The following is a 13136-nucleotide window of genomic DNA, read 5'->3' as shown; positions in this document are numbered from 1 at the left end:
TCCGTTTGTGCACAGCTTTACCCTTCGTAGCACCCACGTAGCCAACGAAAAGCTGGTCGTCCACCCGGAACTGCTTGGTGCGGTCCAAATAAAAGGAGAGCGCACGTTTTGGGTCCAGACGGTGGAGCTGCTCTTCCTCTTTGGAAGGATGCAGAAAGAAGGTGGGCAAGGTGACAGATTGCCCAAGATGAAAGGGGGTCACCACTTTCGGTAGAAAGGAAGGACGAGGCCGAAGGACAACCTTGTCCGGATGAACAGATAGAAAAGGAGGCGTGGACGATAGAGCCTGGAGCTCACTCACCCGTCTAGCCGAGGTGATGGCTACCAGGAAAGCAGTCTTAAGAGTTAGAAGACGAAGAGGACAATTGTGAAGAGGCTCAAAGGGAGCGCACATCAGGAATGTTAAGACAAGATTCAAGTCCCACTGAGGCATTACGAAAGGGACAGGAGGGAACGTGTGAGTAATGCCTTTAAGAAAGCGTGACACTACAGGGGACATGAAAAGAGAGGGCTGATCAGGAAGCCGTAAGAAGGCAGAGATGGCAGCAAGATAACCTTTCAAGGTGCCCAGGGCAGAGCCCTGCCGGGCCAAAGAAAGAAGAAAGAGGAGAACCTCAGAAAGAGGGGCGGAAAGGGGATCCACAGCCTTTGCTGTGCACCATGCCACAAACTTGTTCCACCGGCAGGCGTATACCGTCTTTGTGGAGGGATGCCTGGCTGCCAGAATGACATCACAGACTTCAGGAGGCAAGTCAAATGGCATCAACTGCCGCCGCTCAATCTCCACGCATGGAGGTGGAGGCCGGACAGGTTTGGGTGGAGGACCGTCCCCTGCTGCTGCGACAGAAGATCCTCCCGAAGGGGCAGACGTATCGGAGGATCGGTCAACATACTGAGTAGCTCGGGATACCAGTGCCTTCGTGCCCAATCCGGAGCCACCAAGATGACTTGGGCCCGGTCGCGCCTGATCTTCTTCAGCACTCTGGGCATAAGTGGTATAGGCAGAAAGGCGTACAACAGACCGCAACTCCACTCGCGACGAAAAGCGTCGCCGAGCGAGTGCCGCCTTGGAAATTCCAACGCGCAGAACTGCTGACATTGCGCCTTCTCGTCGGTGGCGAATAGATCTAACCAAGGCTCTCCCCACTGTTGAAAGAGACCTTGCGCCACCTCGGAGTTCAGACGCCATTCGTGATCCATCATGCACCGGCGGCTGAGTTCGTCTGCTCTGGCGTTCAGAGAGCCCGCCAGATGTTGAACCACCAGGGTGATGCCCTGGTGTTCCAGCCATGTCCAGAGGCGCAGAGCCTCCTGACAAAGGGTCCACGACCCCACCCCGCCCTGTTTGTTGCAATACCACATGGCAGTGGTGTTGTCCGTGAACACCTGCACGACACTTCCCCGAACAGAGGGAAGGAAGGCTTTCAGTGCAAGTCGGATCGCTCTCAGCTCCAACAAGTTGATGTGGAGCCGAGTCTCCGCCGGAGACCAGAGGCCTCTGATCTCCGCCTCTCCCATATGGCCACCCCATCCCAGGAGGGACGCATCCGTCACTACGACATGCTCCGGTAGGGGTAGGGAGAGGCTCTTGCCCGTGACCCAATCGCGGTCCGTGAGCCACCACCGCAACTGCTGTGCAGTGCCCTCCGAGATCAAGACATGGTCGGACAGGTTGCCGTGATGCTGGGCCCACTGAAACTTCAGGTCCCACTGCAGAGCCCGCATGCGCCGCCTTGCGTGATGCACTAGTAGGATGCAGGAGGCAATCACCCCCAGAAGCCGCAACACTAGCTTGACCGAAACCCAGGATAGAGGCCGAAAGATGGGAATCAGGGCCTGTATATCCCGGACCCGCTGTTCCGGTGGATGAACCCGGAACTGCGCCAAATCGAGAACCGCTCCGATGAAGAGGAGCTTCTGAGAGGGGCTCAGGTGTGACTTCGGCACGTTGATGGAAAACCCCAGCAAATGCAGGAGATCCGCTGTAGTCTGGAGGTGGGAGACGACTGTCTGGGGCGAGCCCACCTTCAACAACCAGTTGTCGAGATAGGGGAAGACTGGAACCCCTGATCTGCGCAGATGAGCTGCGACCACCGCCATCACTTTCGTGAACACCCGAGGGGCACTGATGAGGCCGAAGGGGAGCACAGTGAACTGAAAGTGCTCCTGACCCACCGTGAACCGCAGGTAATGCCGGTGGGCCGGCAGGACGGGAATATGGAAATATGCGTCCTGCAAGTCCAACGCTACCATCCAGTCTCCAGGGTCTAGGGCAGCTAGAACCTGAGCCAAAGTCAACATTTTGAATCGTTCCTTCCGAAGGAAGGCATTGACGTTCCTGAGGTCCAAGATAGGGCGTAGGCCTCCTTTGCCCTTCTTGGGAACCAGAAAGTAGTGGGAATAACCACCACGACCTACTGCTGGGCTCGGAACGCGCTCGACGGCCTCTTTGGCCAAGAGGGCCGAAACTTCCTCTTGCAGAAGATTCAAATGATCCTCCGAGATACGGTGGTGCTGCGGTGGCATGGCTGGAGGGGTCGTCTCGAAGGGGAGGGAGTAGCCCCTTCGGACGATTTGCAGCACCCACCTGTCCGAAGTAATGGTACGCCAGTGGAGCAGGTGATGGCAAACCCGGCCTCCCACTGGCGAGGAATGGGCCTGAAAGCTCTGACTAGGAAGGCTTTGAGGCGGATGCTGCCGGGGTGGATGTGGACTGACCGCGTCGTCCTCCAGTACCGCCTCGGCGGAAACCACGTCCGCGACCGCGTGCAGGCTGGTTCTGCGGCCGGTGGCTAGGCGGACGTGAGGAGGTGCCCCTTCCTTGGCCACGAAAGGAGCGAAAAGCGGAAGTTTGTGGCCGCGGGGCCGCGAGGCCCAAGGACGTGGCCGTAGCCCGGGAGTCCTTGAAGCGAGCCAGCGCACTGTCAGCTTTCTCACCAAAAAGGCGAGCGCCATCAAAAGGCATGTCCATGAGTGTGCTCTGGACATCCCCCGAAAAGGACGTGGACCGCAGCCAGGCGTGACGTCGAAGCGCCACCGTGGTAGAAATCGCCCTACCCAGCGAGTCCGTAGTGTCGAGTCCACATCGGATTGCATGGCACGCTGCATCTCTCCCATCGGCCAGAGCCGAGGAAAGCCGTGCCCGGGCCTCCTCTGGGCACAGTGGCAGTACGTCCTCCACCGTATCCCACAGAGAGTGGGAATAACGGTCCAAGAGACAGGCGGTGTTTAAAGACCGCAGGCCCAAACTGAGCGAGGAGAACAGCTTCTTACCAAACTGTTCCAGTCTCTTGGAATCCCGGTCCGGAGGAGCGGACGGGAAGGAGGATTGGGAGGTAGAGGCCTGGATAACCAGACTCTCGGGGGTGGGGTGTTGGGACAGAAAACTGGGGTCGCCCGGAGCAGGGCGGTGGCGCCTGGCAACGTTCCTATCCACAGGGGGGACTGTGGAGGGCTTGGACCAGGTGCCCTGCAGAACGTCAGTGAGGGCCTCATTGAATTGCAGCAGAGGCTCAGTGGAGCATGCGGCAGACTGAAGCACCTCAGTGAGGATGTTAGCCCTCACAGCCACGGCAGGCAGCTCAAGCCCGAGGGCCGCGGCCACCTTGCGCAGCACCACAAAAAAAGCTGCACCCTCCTCCGAAGCCACAGTCGGAGGAGAGATGAATCCAGTGTCCGGTGAGGTATCCAATCCACTGGCCTCCCCCAGTTCATCTGCCCAGTCCTGCGAAAGTTGCCCTTGAAGGGCCATAGGGTCCTCAGACCCCTCCCAGTCGCCCCCGTCATCCGATTCCTGGTAAACAGGAGGAATGATCGGAGCCGGTCGATAGACATAATGTGTCTCAAGCGGCACCGGATTGATCTTTTTAGGCTAAGGAGGCGTGAAACATGTCGACCTGATTTTGAGTTACACGGGCACATTGCGCCCACAAGTGACTCACTGACCTCCGGGTCTTTTTATCCTACCAGGGGTCCCACAATATTAAATTGCTTCATTTGGACTCCCCTAGGTAATTTTATCCACATACCTTTGCATGCACGTAATCACTTACTTTTTGGACCAACCCCCTCCCTGTTTTATCCCACACACTCGCACTCACCTATCGGCTTTTCTCTTTAAAAGATCTCCGCGAAAGAGACCCTTCGGGGGACCGTCGGGCATTGCAGCACTGGCCCGACGAGGAGCAAAAAAAGCCCGATGATGAAGCATGACATCCTTCGGGGTGTGTGAGGGCAATTGAGAGGCAATATTGAGCTTTCCCCTTCGGGACTGGGTCCTTGATACCGGGGATACCTCTGTCTCTTTCACCTTCACCTCTCTCACCCCTTCCACTCTCTCGACCCCCCCTTTTTCCTTCTTACTCTCTGATCTTTCTATCTCCTAGTTGAGCAGGTGTATATTTCTCACCTCCAACCCGGAACAATGTCCTCATTGATTTAACGGTACAACAAGTGCACCACCAGGACTGCAAGTCTCACATATTTTGAATCTTCAACATGTCTTTGTTGTAATAATGCAAGCACTTAAATCTCACCTCTACAACAAATGTGTCTATAATGTTCTCTTGAGGGAAGAACCAGTGTTGCACCTCGTCCTGCGTCATAACTGGAGTCAGATGGAAGAGTTTCAAGTACTCAGTCAGCAATCTGTTAACAGCAGGGAGATGTCTGAACTCCATTGGGCGCAGGCCTGCTGTCTTCGGAACCTGCAATCGAGGTGGGGGACAGGATGGATCGAGAAAAAAAAAAAAAAAAAAAGTCTTACATGCTATTCAGAAATGGCAATAATTCCATAAAGGGATCCCTCTTACTTTTCTGTACATCATGGCCAAAAGACTTATTTAGATATTCTCACACCTCCATCTCCTCCCACAACTCCCAGATCTACTAGAAATTTCCGTTTGAATATTTTCTCTTTCTCAGATAACTCAGATTTACCTGAGGTGAGTGTGTGGGAGAATCTACTCCCCTTCCATAAGCCCCTTCTTTCACATCATGTTGTAGTTATATTGCTCTTTTCAGAAAGATTCAAATTCTTTCAGCTCATTTTGCTTCACTGAAGGGAATAACTTTTATGCCCTTCCCTGAAAAATTAACACTACATTCGTATTTTTATGCCTCCCACCGATCTTCTGCTCGTTGTCCTCCCCAAGACACGTTCCTCATGTCCCTCCAATACCCCCATTAAACCTCTTCAACATTACCAGATTCAGTCCATTCCCCTCGTGTGCCACTTACATCCTGTTAGACCCTTTACCACCAAATCTTCTATTCATCTAGTCTTACTGCTCCCTGTTCTTTGAGCCCAAACATCCTGCTACACTCTTGTCAATTCCCAGAGCTTGATCACAAACTCTTGCCACTTTGTCAGTCTTTGCTCCCACCTTGTATCATCCATTTCTCACTCATCTTTTATTACAACAGCCGCCCCTCTCGCTTGCCATTGGGCCCTACGCCACGGTCATGTTATGTGCATATGTACAGCATGTTTCCACCATTTGTATGGTAATGAACAGCTCCCAGAATCTGCAGGCCATTTACAATTCTCAGCCCTGTCAAGTACCACGCATCAGGAGTTATACTATTGAATGTCCGTGTGGTGGTCCGCATCACCGCACTGAAATGCAAAGTTACTCATATTGCGCCTCCTCTGCTGTCAGCTGTCTGGAGCGCTGGCTGCTAATATACCATTTAGTGACAGAGAAACGTGGAGTGGTAGCGCGCACTGTGTGCTAGTCCCATCGGCTTGGGGGCTGGCTGAGATCTAGCTGTTACTGCTAGAATATAATAAACATCATGATTTAATCACTGCGCAGCCGCAGCATATTTCTGATATATTTCACTCGCAGACAACGCCGACAAACCCAACCCCAAGGCTGACTGAACCATGACTACCTGGTGGCAGCCTGAGTGGTTCCCTGCCTAAAACACACATGCCCGACTGCAGGTAGCTGAGTTGAGCTGTGAGGCAGGAGAGCCTCAGTCTGAAATATGAAAGCCGACATTGCCGGGGGCGTGGTCGAATGGGGTTGAGGCTGCCGGCTGCCACCCAGCTGGCTCTGGTTGACCCCATCTGAACGCTGCAAAAAAGTAAGCGCCCAGTCTAGCCCCTGATGTATCGTTTAAAGTTGGCGGTCGTAATAAAAATATACTTGTACACGCACCACACTGGCACGCACATTCGACATGCAGACATAACACGCACGGACTTGTTGAAATAAATGTGTTCAATTTTAAGTGGCGCAGTCAGCCATGAAAGCGGGGAAAAATTCCTGAGATCATGGGCCTCCGAACCACATAGAACACGCACCATCGAGTGTCTCAAGTAAGCTGGTGGAACTATCACATAGTCCGAACTGGTGTTCTGTTTTTTCGGGCCAGCGCTCAAGGGTTTGCCTGGCACAACTAAAAGTGGTAGCTGGGTTCTAGCTGGCAGCACCTAAGCCTACTGCTGTCTGCTCAGAAAAGTTAAAGCTGTAATGCCTCACAGCCTCTGGATAGCGAAGCGGGCACACCGCGGTGCTGGATGTAGATTTGGTTTTTGTTGTGGTGGGCAAAGAGAAGTCAAGACAAGAGCATATCTTTAACATGATTCTCATGTTCCTGGCCTCCCTCTGACCCCGGACAACATAATGACTGTGACGCTGCTGGCGGCCCTTTCAATTATGTACATTCGCACCCCCAGGAGCCGGGAGCCGAGAGGCCCAATATTCATAATGGTCACAGATTTCCTTATTGATAAAAGTTAAACTCTGCGTGCCTACGTTGTGAGAAGCAAGAGAGCCCTGTTGAAGCTCTGGGAACAGCTGCCATTCTGGGATCGCAATTATGAAGAGGTCAGTAAAAAAAACAAAGAGCAGCTCAGTGCATTTGTTTAGAGGAATATTTCTTGCCCTTTAACCAAATATTTACAATTAATGACATTATCGTAATTGAGTTATATTCTTGGTCTTAATGACTGGCACTGGTTTAAATTGGTAACTACTTCAGCAACCAACATGAATGTTAACACATTTAATTTGGGTCTGTGAAGCAAAAGGAATTTTGGTGAAAACTATTATCAAAGGCGTTCTCACTTTGCACTGCAGCCTATAGGTTATGACAAAGGCTGGTTATAAGAAGGTATTAAAAAATAGAACTTTCAAGAAAAAAGCTATTGGTAGCTGTCTTTAGTTCGTTACTAAGTGTCAAAGATAAGGCAGTGAAGTGCTACTCCTAAATATCCTGAAAGCCTATAAATGTCACTCATTAGCAAACTAAAAACTTCGCAACTATGCCCATACCAGCCAGATCCAGAGCACTCGCCCCTAACTAACAACTTACTGAAACTACAGAAAAAGAGTCAACTGGCTGGCGAGATCCAGTTTATCCGGGCAGAGAAAGTCCCAGCAGAGTTATCACAGGGATCTCTGTCACCGTTAAACATGTTGCTTCCTTCAGAAGCAATTGCTCCGACCAACTGCCATCACGAGTCAACCAGGCACCTGCACAATCCGCGTGGTGCAGCCGAGATCATCTTCTGAGCAGCGGCAGTGCCTGCCAGGCCTCTGTTGCTGAGCACTACAGTCACCCACTCTGTCTCCCATTAGTGCCTTACCATTTCTGGCGTTTTGCAGCAGTTTTAAGATATTCTTAGAGTTGGTTGTTGCTCAAATGGGTGTAATCTCTGATATTTATGTTTCCTTTGTCTTCGTTGCTTGATTTTGCTTAGGAGGAAGTGTCACTCATAGTCCTTGAAATGTCACTCAAAATGACAATGAAATTAAGAAAATGTAGCACATAGCAATCTGAAGCCTTGGTAGCTATGAATTCTTAGGATATTGTCCTGTTGGAAGTCCTCTACTCCGTGCCTTGCCCCAGACATCCTTATCAGGAATTGCTGATTCCCTGACACTTCGTTATCGTCTGCCACTCATATCTGCTCTCATTTGGCATTCTCTCCTCTCGACCATTCATTTCCTTATTCCTTTCATCACTTCTCACACAGAGCCTCAGCCTGAAATTTTACGTGTAGACAATTGCTGCCCGTGCTAGTGTCAGACCTCGGGCAGTCGGTAAAGTTTCATTGTACGCTGCATCGTCATGTTTCTGTTTAGATGAGAAAATTTCACTTCAATCAGCTTGCGAGGGTTGAGAGATCGATGCCAATATCTGTGGGATAAAGAAACACATTTACTGCCAGACTCAACTTAGCATAAACAGCAATACTACAGGGAAACTGCCTTTACAAAGCGGTCATTACCATGCAATAACTTTACCACGCATATGCTTTCACAATGAAAAAATTATAAATGTTATGATACATACACACATATACACACACACATATACACATACATACATTTACACACATGTTGTAAAATTCGTCACCAGCTTCCACGTTGCTCAGGAAAAGACGAACACAGACCCAGGTATCAGTGCAAGAATATTCTATTTATTTTCACCCAGCACTGCCGCCATTACGCGTGTCCGGCCTGCCAAAGGCCTTGATCACACACATGCATACATATATATGCCAGTAACACCGTGATTGGCTGGCCGCAACCTGAGTAGAAAGTTGCGATCGGCATTATAGATACCGGGGGGAACGGTCAACGGTTGGAAAGATTCAGGTGTCAATAAGTACAAGGGATCAGGGTAGAGGTACCCTGACCCCCATGGGTGCAAGATAGGGGCCTGTGAGGGACCCCCCCCCCAATGGGTTAGAATACATCACAAAACGTTTTACCGTGCGTAATTTCATACACCCATTGAAATACTCTCACTCCCACTCAGACACACACCCACTGGTAGATTCACTCTGTCCCTCTCACACCCACTCAAAGACCTCTCCCCCCCCCCCCCCCGGACACTCTTATACCTACTTACACTTATACACCCAATCACAGGCCCACTGAGGCACCGTCACATACACTGGTAGATTCACTTAGACCGTCTTACAAGAGACACACCCTCCCAGACACACAACACACCCACCCAGAGATACACCCCCAACCAGACACACCCCCACACACAACCACCCACCCACGCAGACCCACTTGTAGACTTACTTAGACCCTCTCAGACACACTGGCACACTCAAGCACCCACTCAGAGACCCACACAGACACTGTCTCACACCTCTCAGACACACACAGCCACTCGCACACCTAATTCTCAACGGTTACAGTTAGGAAATAGGATTTAAAACCCATAGAAATTGACTGAAAACCCCCCCAAAGGTTACAGGAACGATACAGCTAGGCTCAGAGTTCACACGCACATTTTGGTGGGCAAAGGTATTGAGGGAGAGGAGAGAAGAAAATGCCAGTACGCAGTTATAGTGAGGACCTGGTTTCCATAGGAAAAGCATTTGACTTGCCTATAACTTTGGCGTTGTTTGCCCAATCTTCATGAAATTGTCCCACAATAGTGTCAAAGTAGGTTCTGTGTCTCATTGAAAGTTTGGGGGCGATCCATGCAGTAGGGACCAAGAAATAGGGGTGCAAAATAAGGGTGCGTTTGCAATGTTAATTCCCATAGGAACAAGTTGTTGAACTGACAGGCAGAACAGCTGGACGGAATTACACCATATTTGGTAGAAATGTAAGATGTTACACAGATTGTGTCATTTATTTTGTGCAAATCCATTCGGTAGTTCTTGAGAAATTAACTCTGAACAGTAATACTTTGCCTCCACTAACAACTGCTAAAGTCACTGAGACTATCACTACGATCCCGTTAGTTGCACAACCAAGTAATACCCCAGAAGGGCAATCCACCATTGCCAAGCGCCCTCTATTGTCCCCAAAACCCCATCATCCACACACTAGTCGTGTTCTCAATGGCTATACTGTGAGCTCAGGCGATGTTACTCTTGCCCCACCAACGCGTATCCCCCAAGTTATAGCCCATAAGCAGCCCTCACCAGAATTTCCACCCCAGCGTCAATCTGAAGGGCCACCCCCCAAGGCGATCATTAACCCTCTACCCTGTATAAACTTAACCTCAGAAGCGGCCCCATACGTAATTATACTCACAGGGGTCCCGGAGTTGAAGCCAGATCGTACAGAGGCCTACGATGAACTCAAGAACAAAACCATGTTCTGGCTGAACAAGAATAGGCCGCTAACAGGGAATGATCAGGGGGAAATTCTGTTTGTCCGAAGGGTGAGCTGGTTGGGGGGGAACAGGTCAAAGGATGCTACCGGCGACTGTGTGGTGGTAAATTTTAGGAAACAGCGCGTAGTCGACCAAATATTAAGCTGGGAACCGGTTAACCAATCAAGCAATATCAGATCTTTGCCCCTGAGCTTTTTCTGCCCAAGGGGAACTCTGTGTTTTTGTCCAGGCCCCGGATTCCGAAGCAGAAGTGATAGCCCTTTGGGTGGGAAGGGTTTCTGCCGTCCAATGCCATATGCTTCCCTTAGAAATCAGGGAGCATTTAGCCTGAGGAACAGATTTGACCCCCTTATGTCTTTAGAGGAGCAGGACTGACTAAAGAGCAATAGAACCCTTCCCACGAATCGACCCTGTGAAAAGGGTTGTTCCCCTAATATCTCCCAGACTGTAAATTTATCTCACCACCCCACATTGAATGTGCCCACCAGCTATGTTGTGGAGTCCCCGGATGGGACTCTTATGGATTGTGTTGCGGTCCCCCCCCCTGTTTCAGGAAATCCCCCTGGATTACAGGTTAGGTCATCAGGGAGTGAGGAAGTAGCGGGGCTGGATCATATCTTCCTGCACCCTCCGCGACCAGAGAATTTATATAATCTGCCCAGGTCTAATGAGGACTCAAAAGATGAAAGGATAGAGGACAATAACCTAGCTACACTATATCCAAGAGAGACACAGACGCAGGAGGGGCTAAAACTGGTATCATGGAATATCAGCGGGACTATCAGCAAAATTTGACAACCAGGAATGGAGGAAGTATATCACCAGGTTTCAGGTAATCTGTTTGCAGGAAACCTGGGCGATAGACTGCAGCCCCTTTCATCTAGCGGGGTACAAGTGTTTCTGTGCCTGCACAGAAGTCAACCTCGGGAAGAGCTAGGGGAGGACTTTTTATATTTGTAGATCTGCAGCTGGAAGGAGTATGGACCAACCTAAATTGGCACACAAATAATATTCAGGCCCTTGGGTCCCACACAAATGGGCTAAATGTGATTTTGATTAATTTGTATAATCCAGTGGCAGTCAAGGGGAAGGGATCTACAATAAGTGAATTAGATAATCGATTAAGCGCAGAGACAGCCTTGAGGAAGGGAGAGGTGGCCCCGTTAGTGGTTTTAGCGGGTGATTTTAATTGCCCCCTGTGCCCCAACCGGATTCCTGTTAGTGAGGACTGGTCTCGTTGCACGTTGGAGGAAGGTCCGCACTTTCAGCACTCCGGTGAGGGGATGGAATTGGATAGGGTCCTGAAAAGTCACACCCTAGTACACACTATAGACCTTGTGGCTATAGGAAGTGGAGGGGAGGTCATTCCAACATTCAAGGGCAGAGGGTGTCGCTCTTTCATAGACTACGTAGTGGTCTCCAGTCTATTTAAGGACTGGATAAAAGGGACAGAGATCGAATGGAGTATATTCAGTGATCACAACCCCCTAGTGCTGGAGTTGGAAGACCTGTCCCCCAGAGGTGCTAGGAGAGGTATAGGGGTAGCCAGTATTGAGAGGGTAACGGATATGGGGAGACGACTTAGATGGACCAAAGTGGATCGGGACGCTTTTTACAAATCCCTAATGGAGACAGGGAATGGAGTGATTGGGGCGTGCCATGACCTTTCGGTGGAGGGACCTGCCGTTGTCATTTGAGGAAGTGGCGTATCTAATAGATGGGCTACTAAAGACCACTAAGCAAGGGAGAGTAAACGCCACCCCCAGATGGTTCGACAAAGATTGTTCCCGGGCACAGAAAGAGCTAAAATCTAGCTTGAAAACTGTACCCCGGGACAAGTCACGCATTGCACTGTGTAGGATCACATACAAAAAGGCGATTAAACGAAGGAAATATTCCTTCCAATCACAAGCCTGGGAAGATTTAAGGGCCGCAGCAGATAGAAGGGACATAACTGCGTTCTGGAAAATAATAAATAACCCATGTTTTCAGGACACTAATGCCCCAGAAATTGGTACTACCATTTTGCCAGAACAATGGTATGATCATTTTAAAAGTCTATATAACCACACCGCTGAGAATAATAAGGATGATGGGAAGGGACCCCGCTGGGTTACCATGATTGAATTTTCTTTGGAGGAAGTGGTAGCAGGTATCCAGGGCTTAACGCAAAACAAAGCGCCAGGACCAGATGGTATCCCACCAGACCTTTATTTAAGCAAGGTGGAGCTGTGGGCCCCTATTCTCACAAGGGTGATAAATGCGGCGGTCGCAACCGGCCTCCCGCATTCATGGTCATCGGCAACAATAGTCCCCATCTTTAAAAAAGGGAACAGGGATAACCCCCAGTGCTACCGCCCCATATCTTTGATCGATGTGACAGCCAAAGTGTTGGGACGAGTGGTCCTCAACCGCCTTACGGACTGGGCCGACGAACATCAAATCATCACAGATACTCAGTACGGGTTCAGGGCAGGGAGATCAACAATGGACCAGTGCCTGAACCTCTATCTATTGGTGGCAAAATATACTCTAGCTAGCAATGAGGCTATATATCTTGGGTTTATGGACCTCACTGCAGCTTTTGAGCACGTCAATAGAGAGAAGCTGTGGGCCTTGATGTCCAGATTAGGGGTCGATCCGGGCCTGGTTAACATCCTGAGAGCATTGCACTGGAACACCACTGCCAAAGTGCGTTTTAATTTGGAAGGGGGCACTACGGCACCTTTTGTTTGCAATAGTGGGGTCAGACAGGGATGTATTTTGGCCCCGTTTTTGATTTCCCTATATATTAATAACTTAGACCAGGCACTAGGCAAATTAAAAGTAGATTCTCCTCGAGTAGGTTCCCGCCCTGTCCCTGTGTTGTTGTACGCAGATGATGCGGTTCTTTTAGCCTGCACCCCCAAGGGACTTCAGCGCCTGATAGACTGGTTTGTCAGTTTTATGGACACCTTAGACTTGTCGGCAAACCGGACTAAGTCCTATGTCATGTTGGCTGGAACCAAACCCTGTAAGAAGTTCTCATACAAAAT

The 13136-nt window shown here is 50.2% G+C and overlaps 1 protein-coding gene across 5 annotated transcripts in view; it reads right to left on the bottom strand.

The window, feature by feature from the left end:
- Nucleotides 1-13136, bottom strand: part of NMT1 (N-myristoyltransferase 1) — a 413873-nt gene that overhangs the window by 32782 nt on the left and 367955 nt on the right. For all 5 annotated transcript variants that reach the window (XM_085647087.1, XM_085647088.1, XM_085647086.1 and 2 more), the window contains 2 exons: nucleotides 8043-8151; nucleotides 4536-4706 (listed from right to left, as the gene is read on the bottom strand). In XM_085647087.1, the coding sequence (XP_085503213.1) occupies nucleotides 4536-4706; nucleotides 8043-8151 (280 nt within the window). The remainder of the gene's footprint in view (nucleotides 1-4535; nucleotides 4707-8042; nucleotides 8152-13136) is intronic.

This window comes from Triturus cristatus, chromosome 1_1 (assembly GCF_964204655.1).
Source record: "Triturus cristatus chromosome 1_1, aTriCri1.1, whole genome shotgun sequence".
Classification (NCBI taxonomy): Eukaryota; Metazoa; Chordata; class Amphibia; order Caudata; family Salamandridae; genus Triturus; species Triturus cristatus.
Note: the sequence above shows the minus strand (reverse complement) of the source record. Positions and strands in the feature narration are given on the sequence as shown.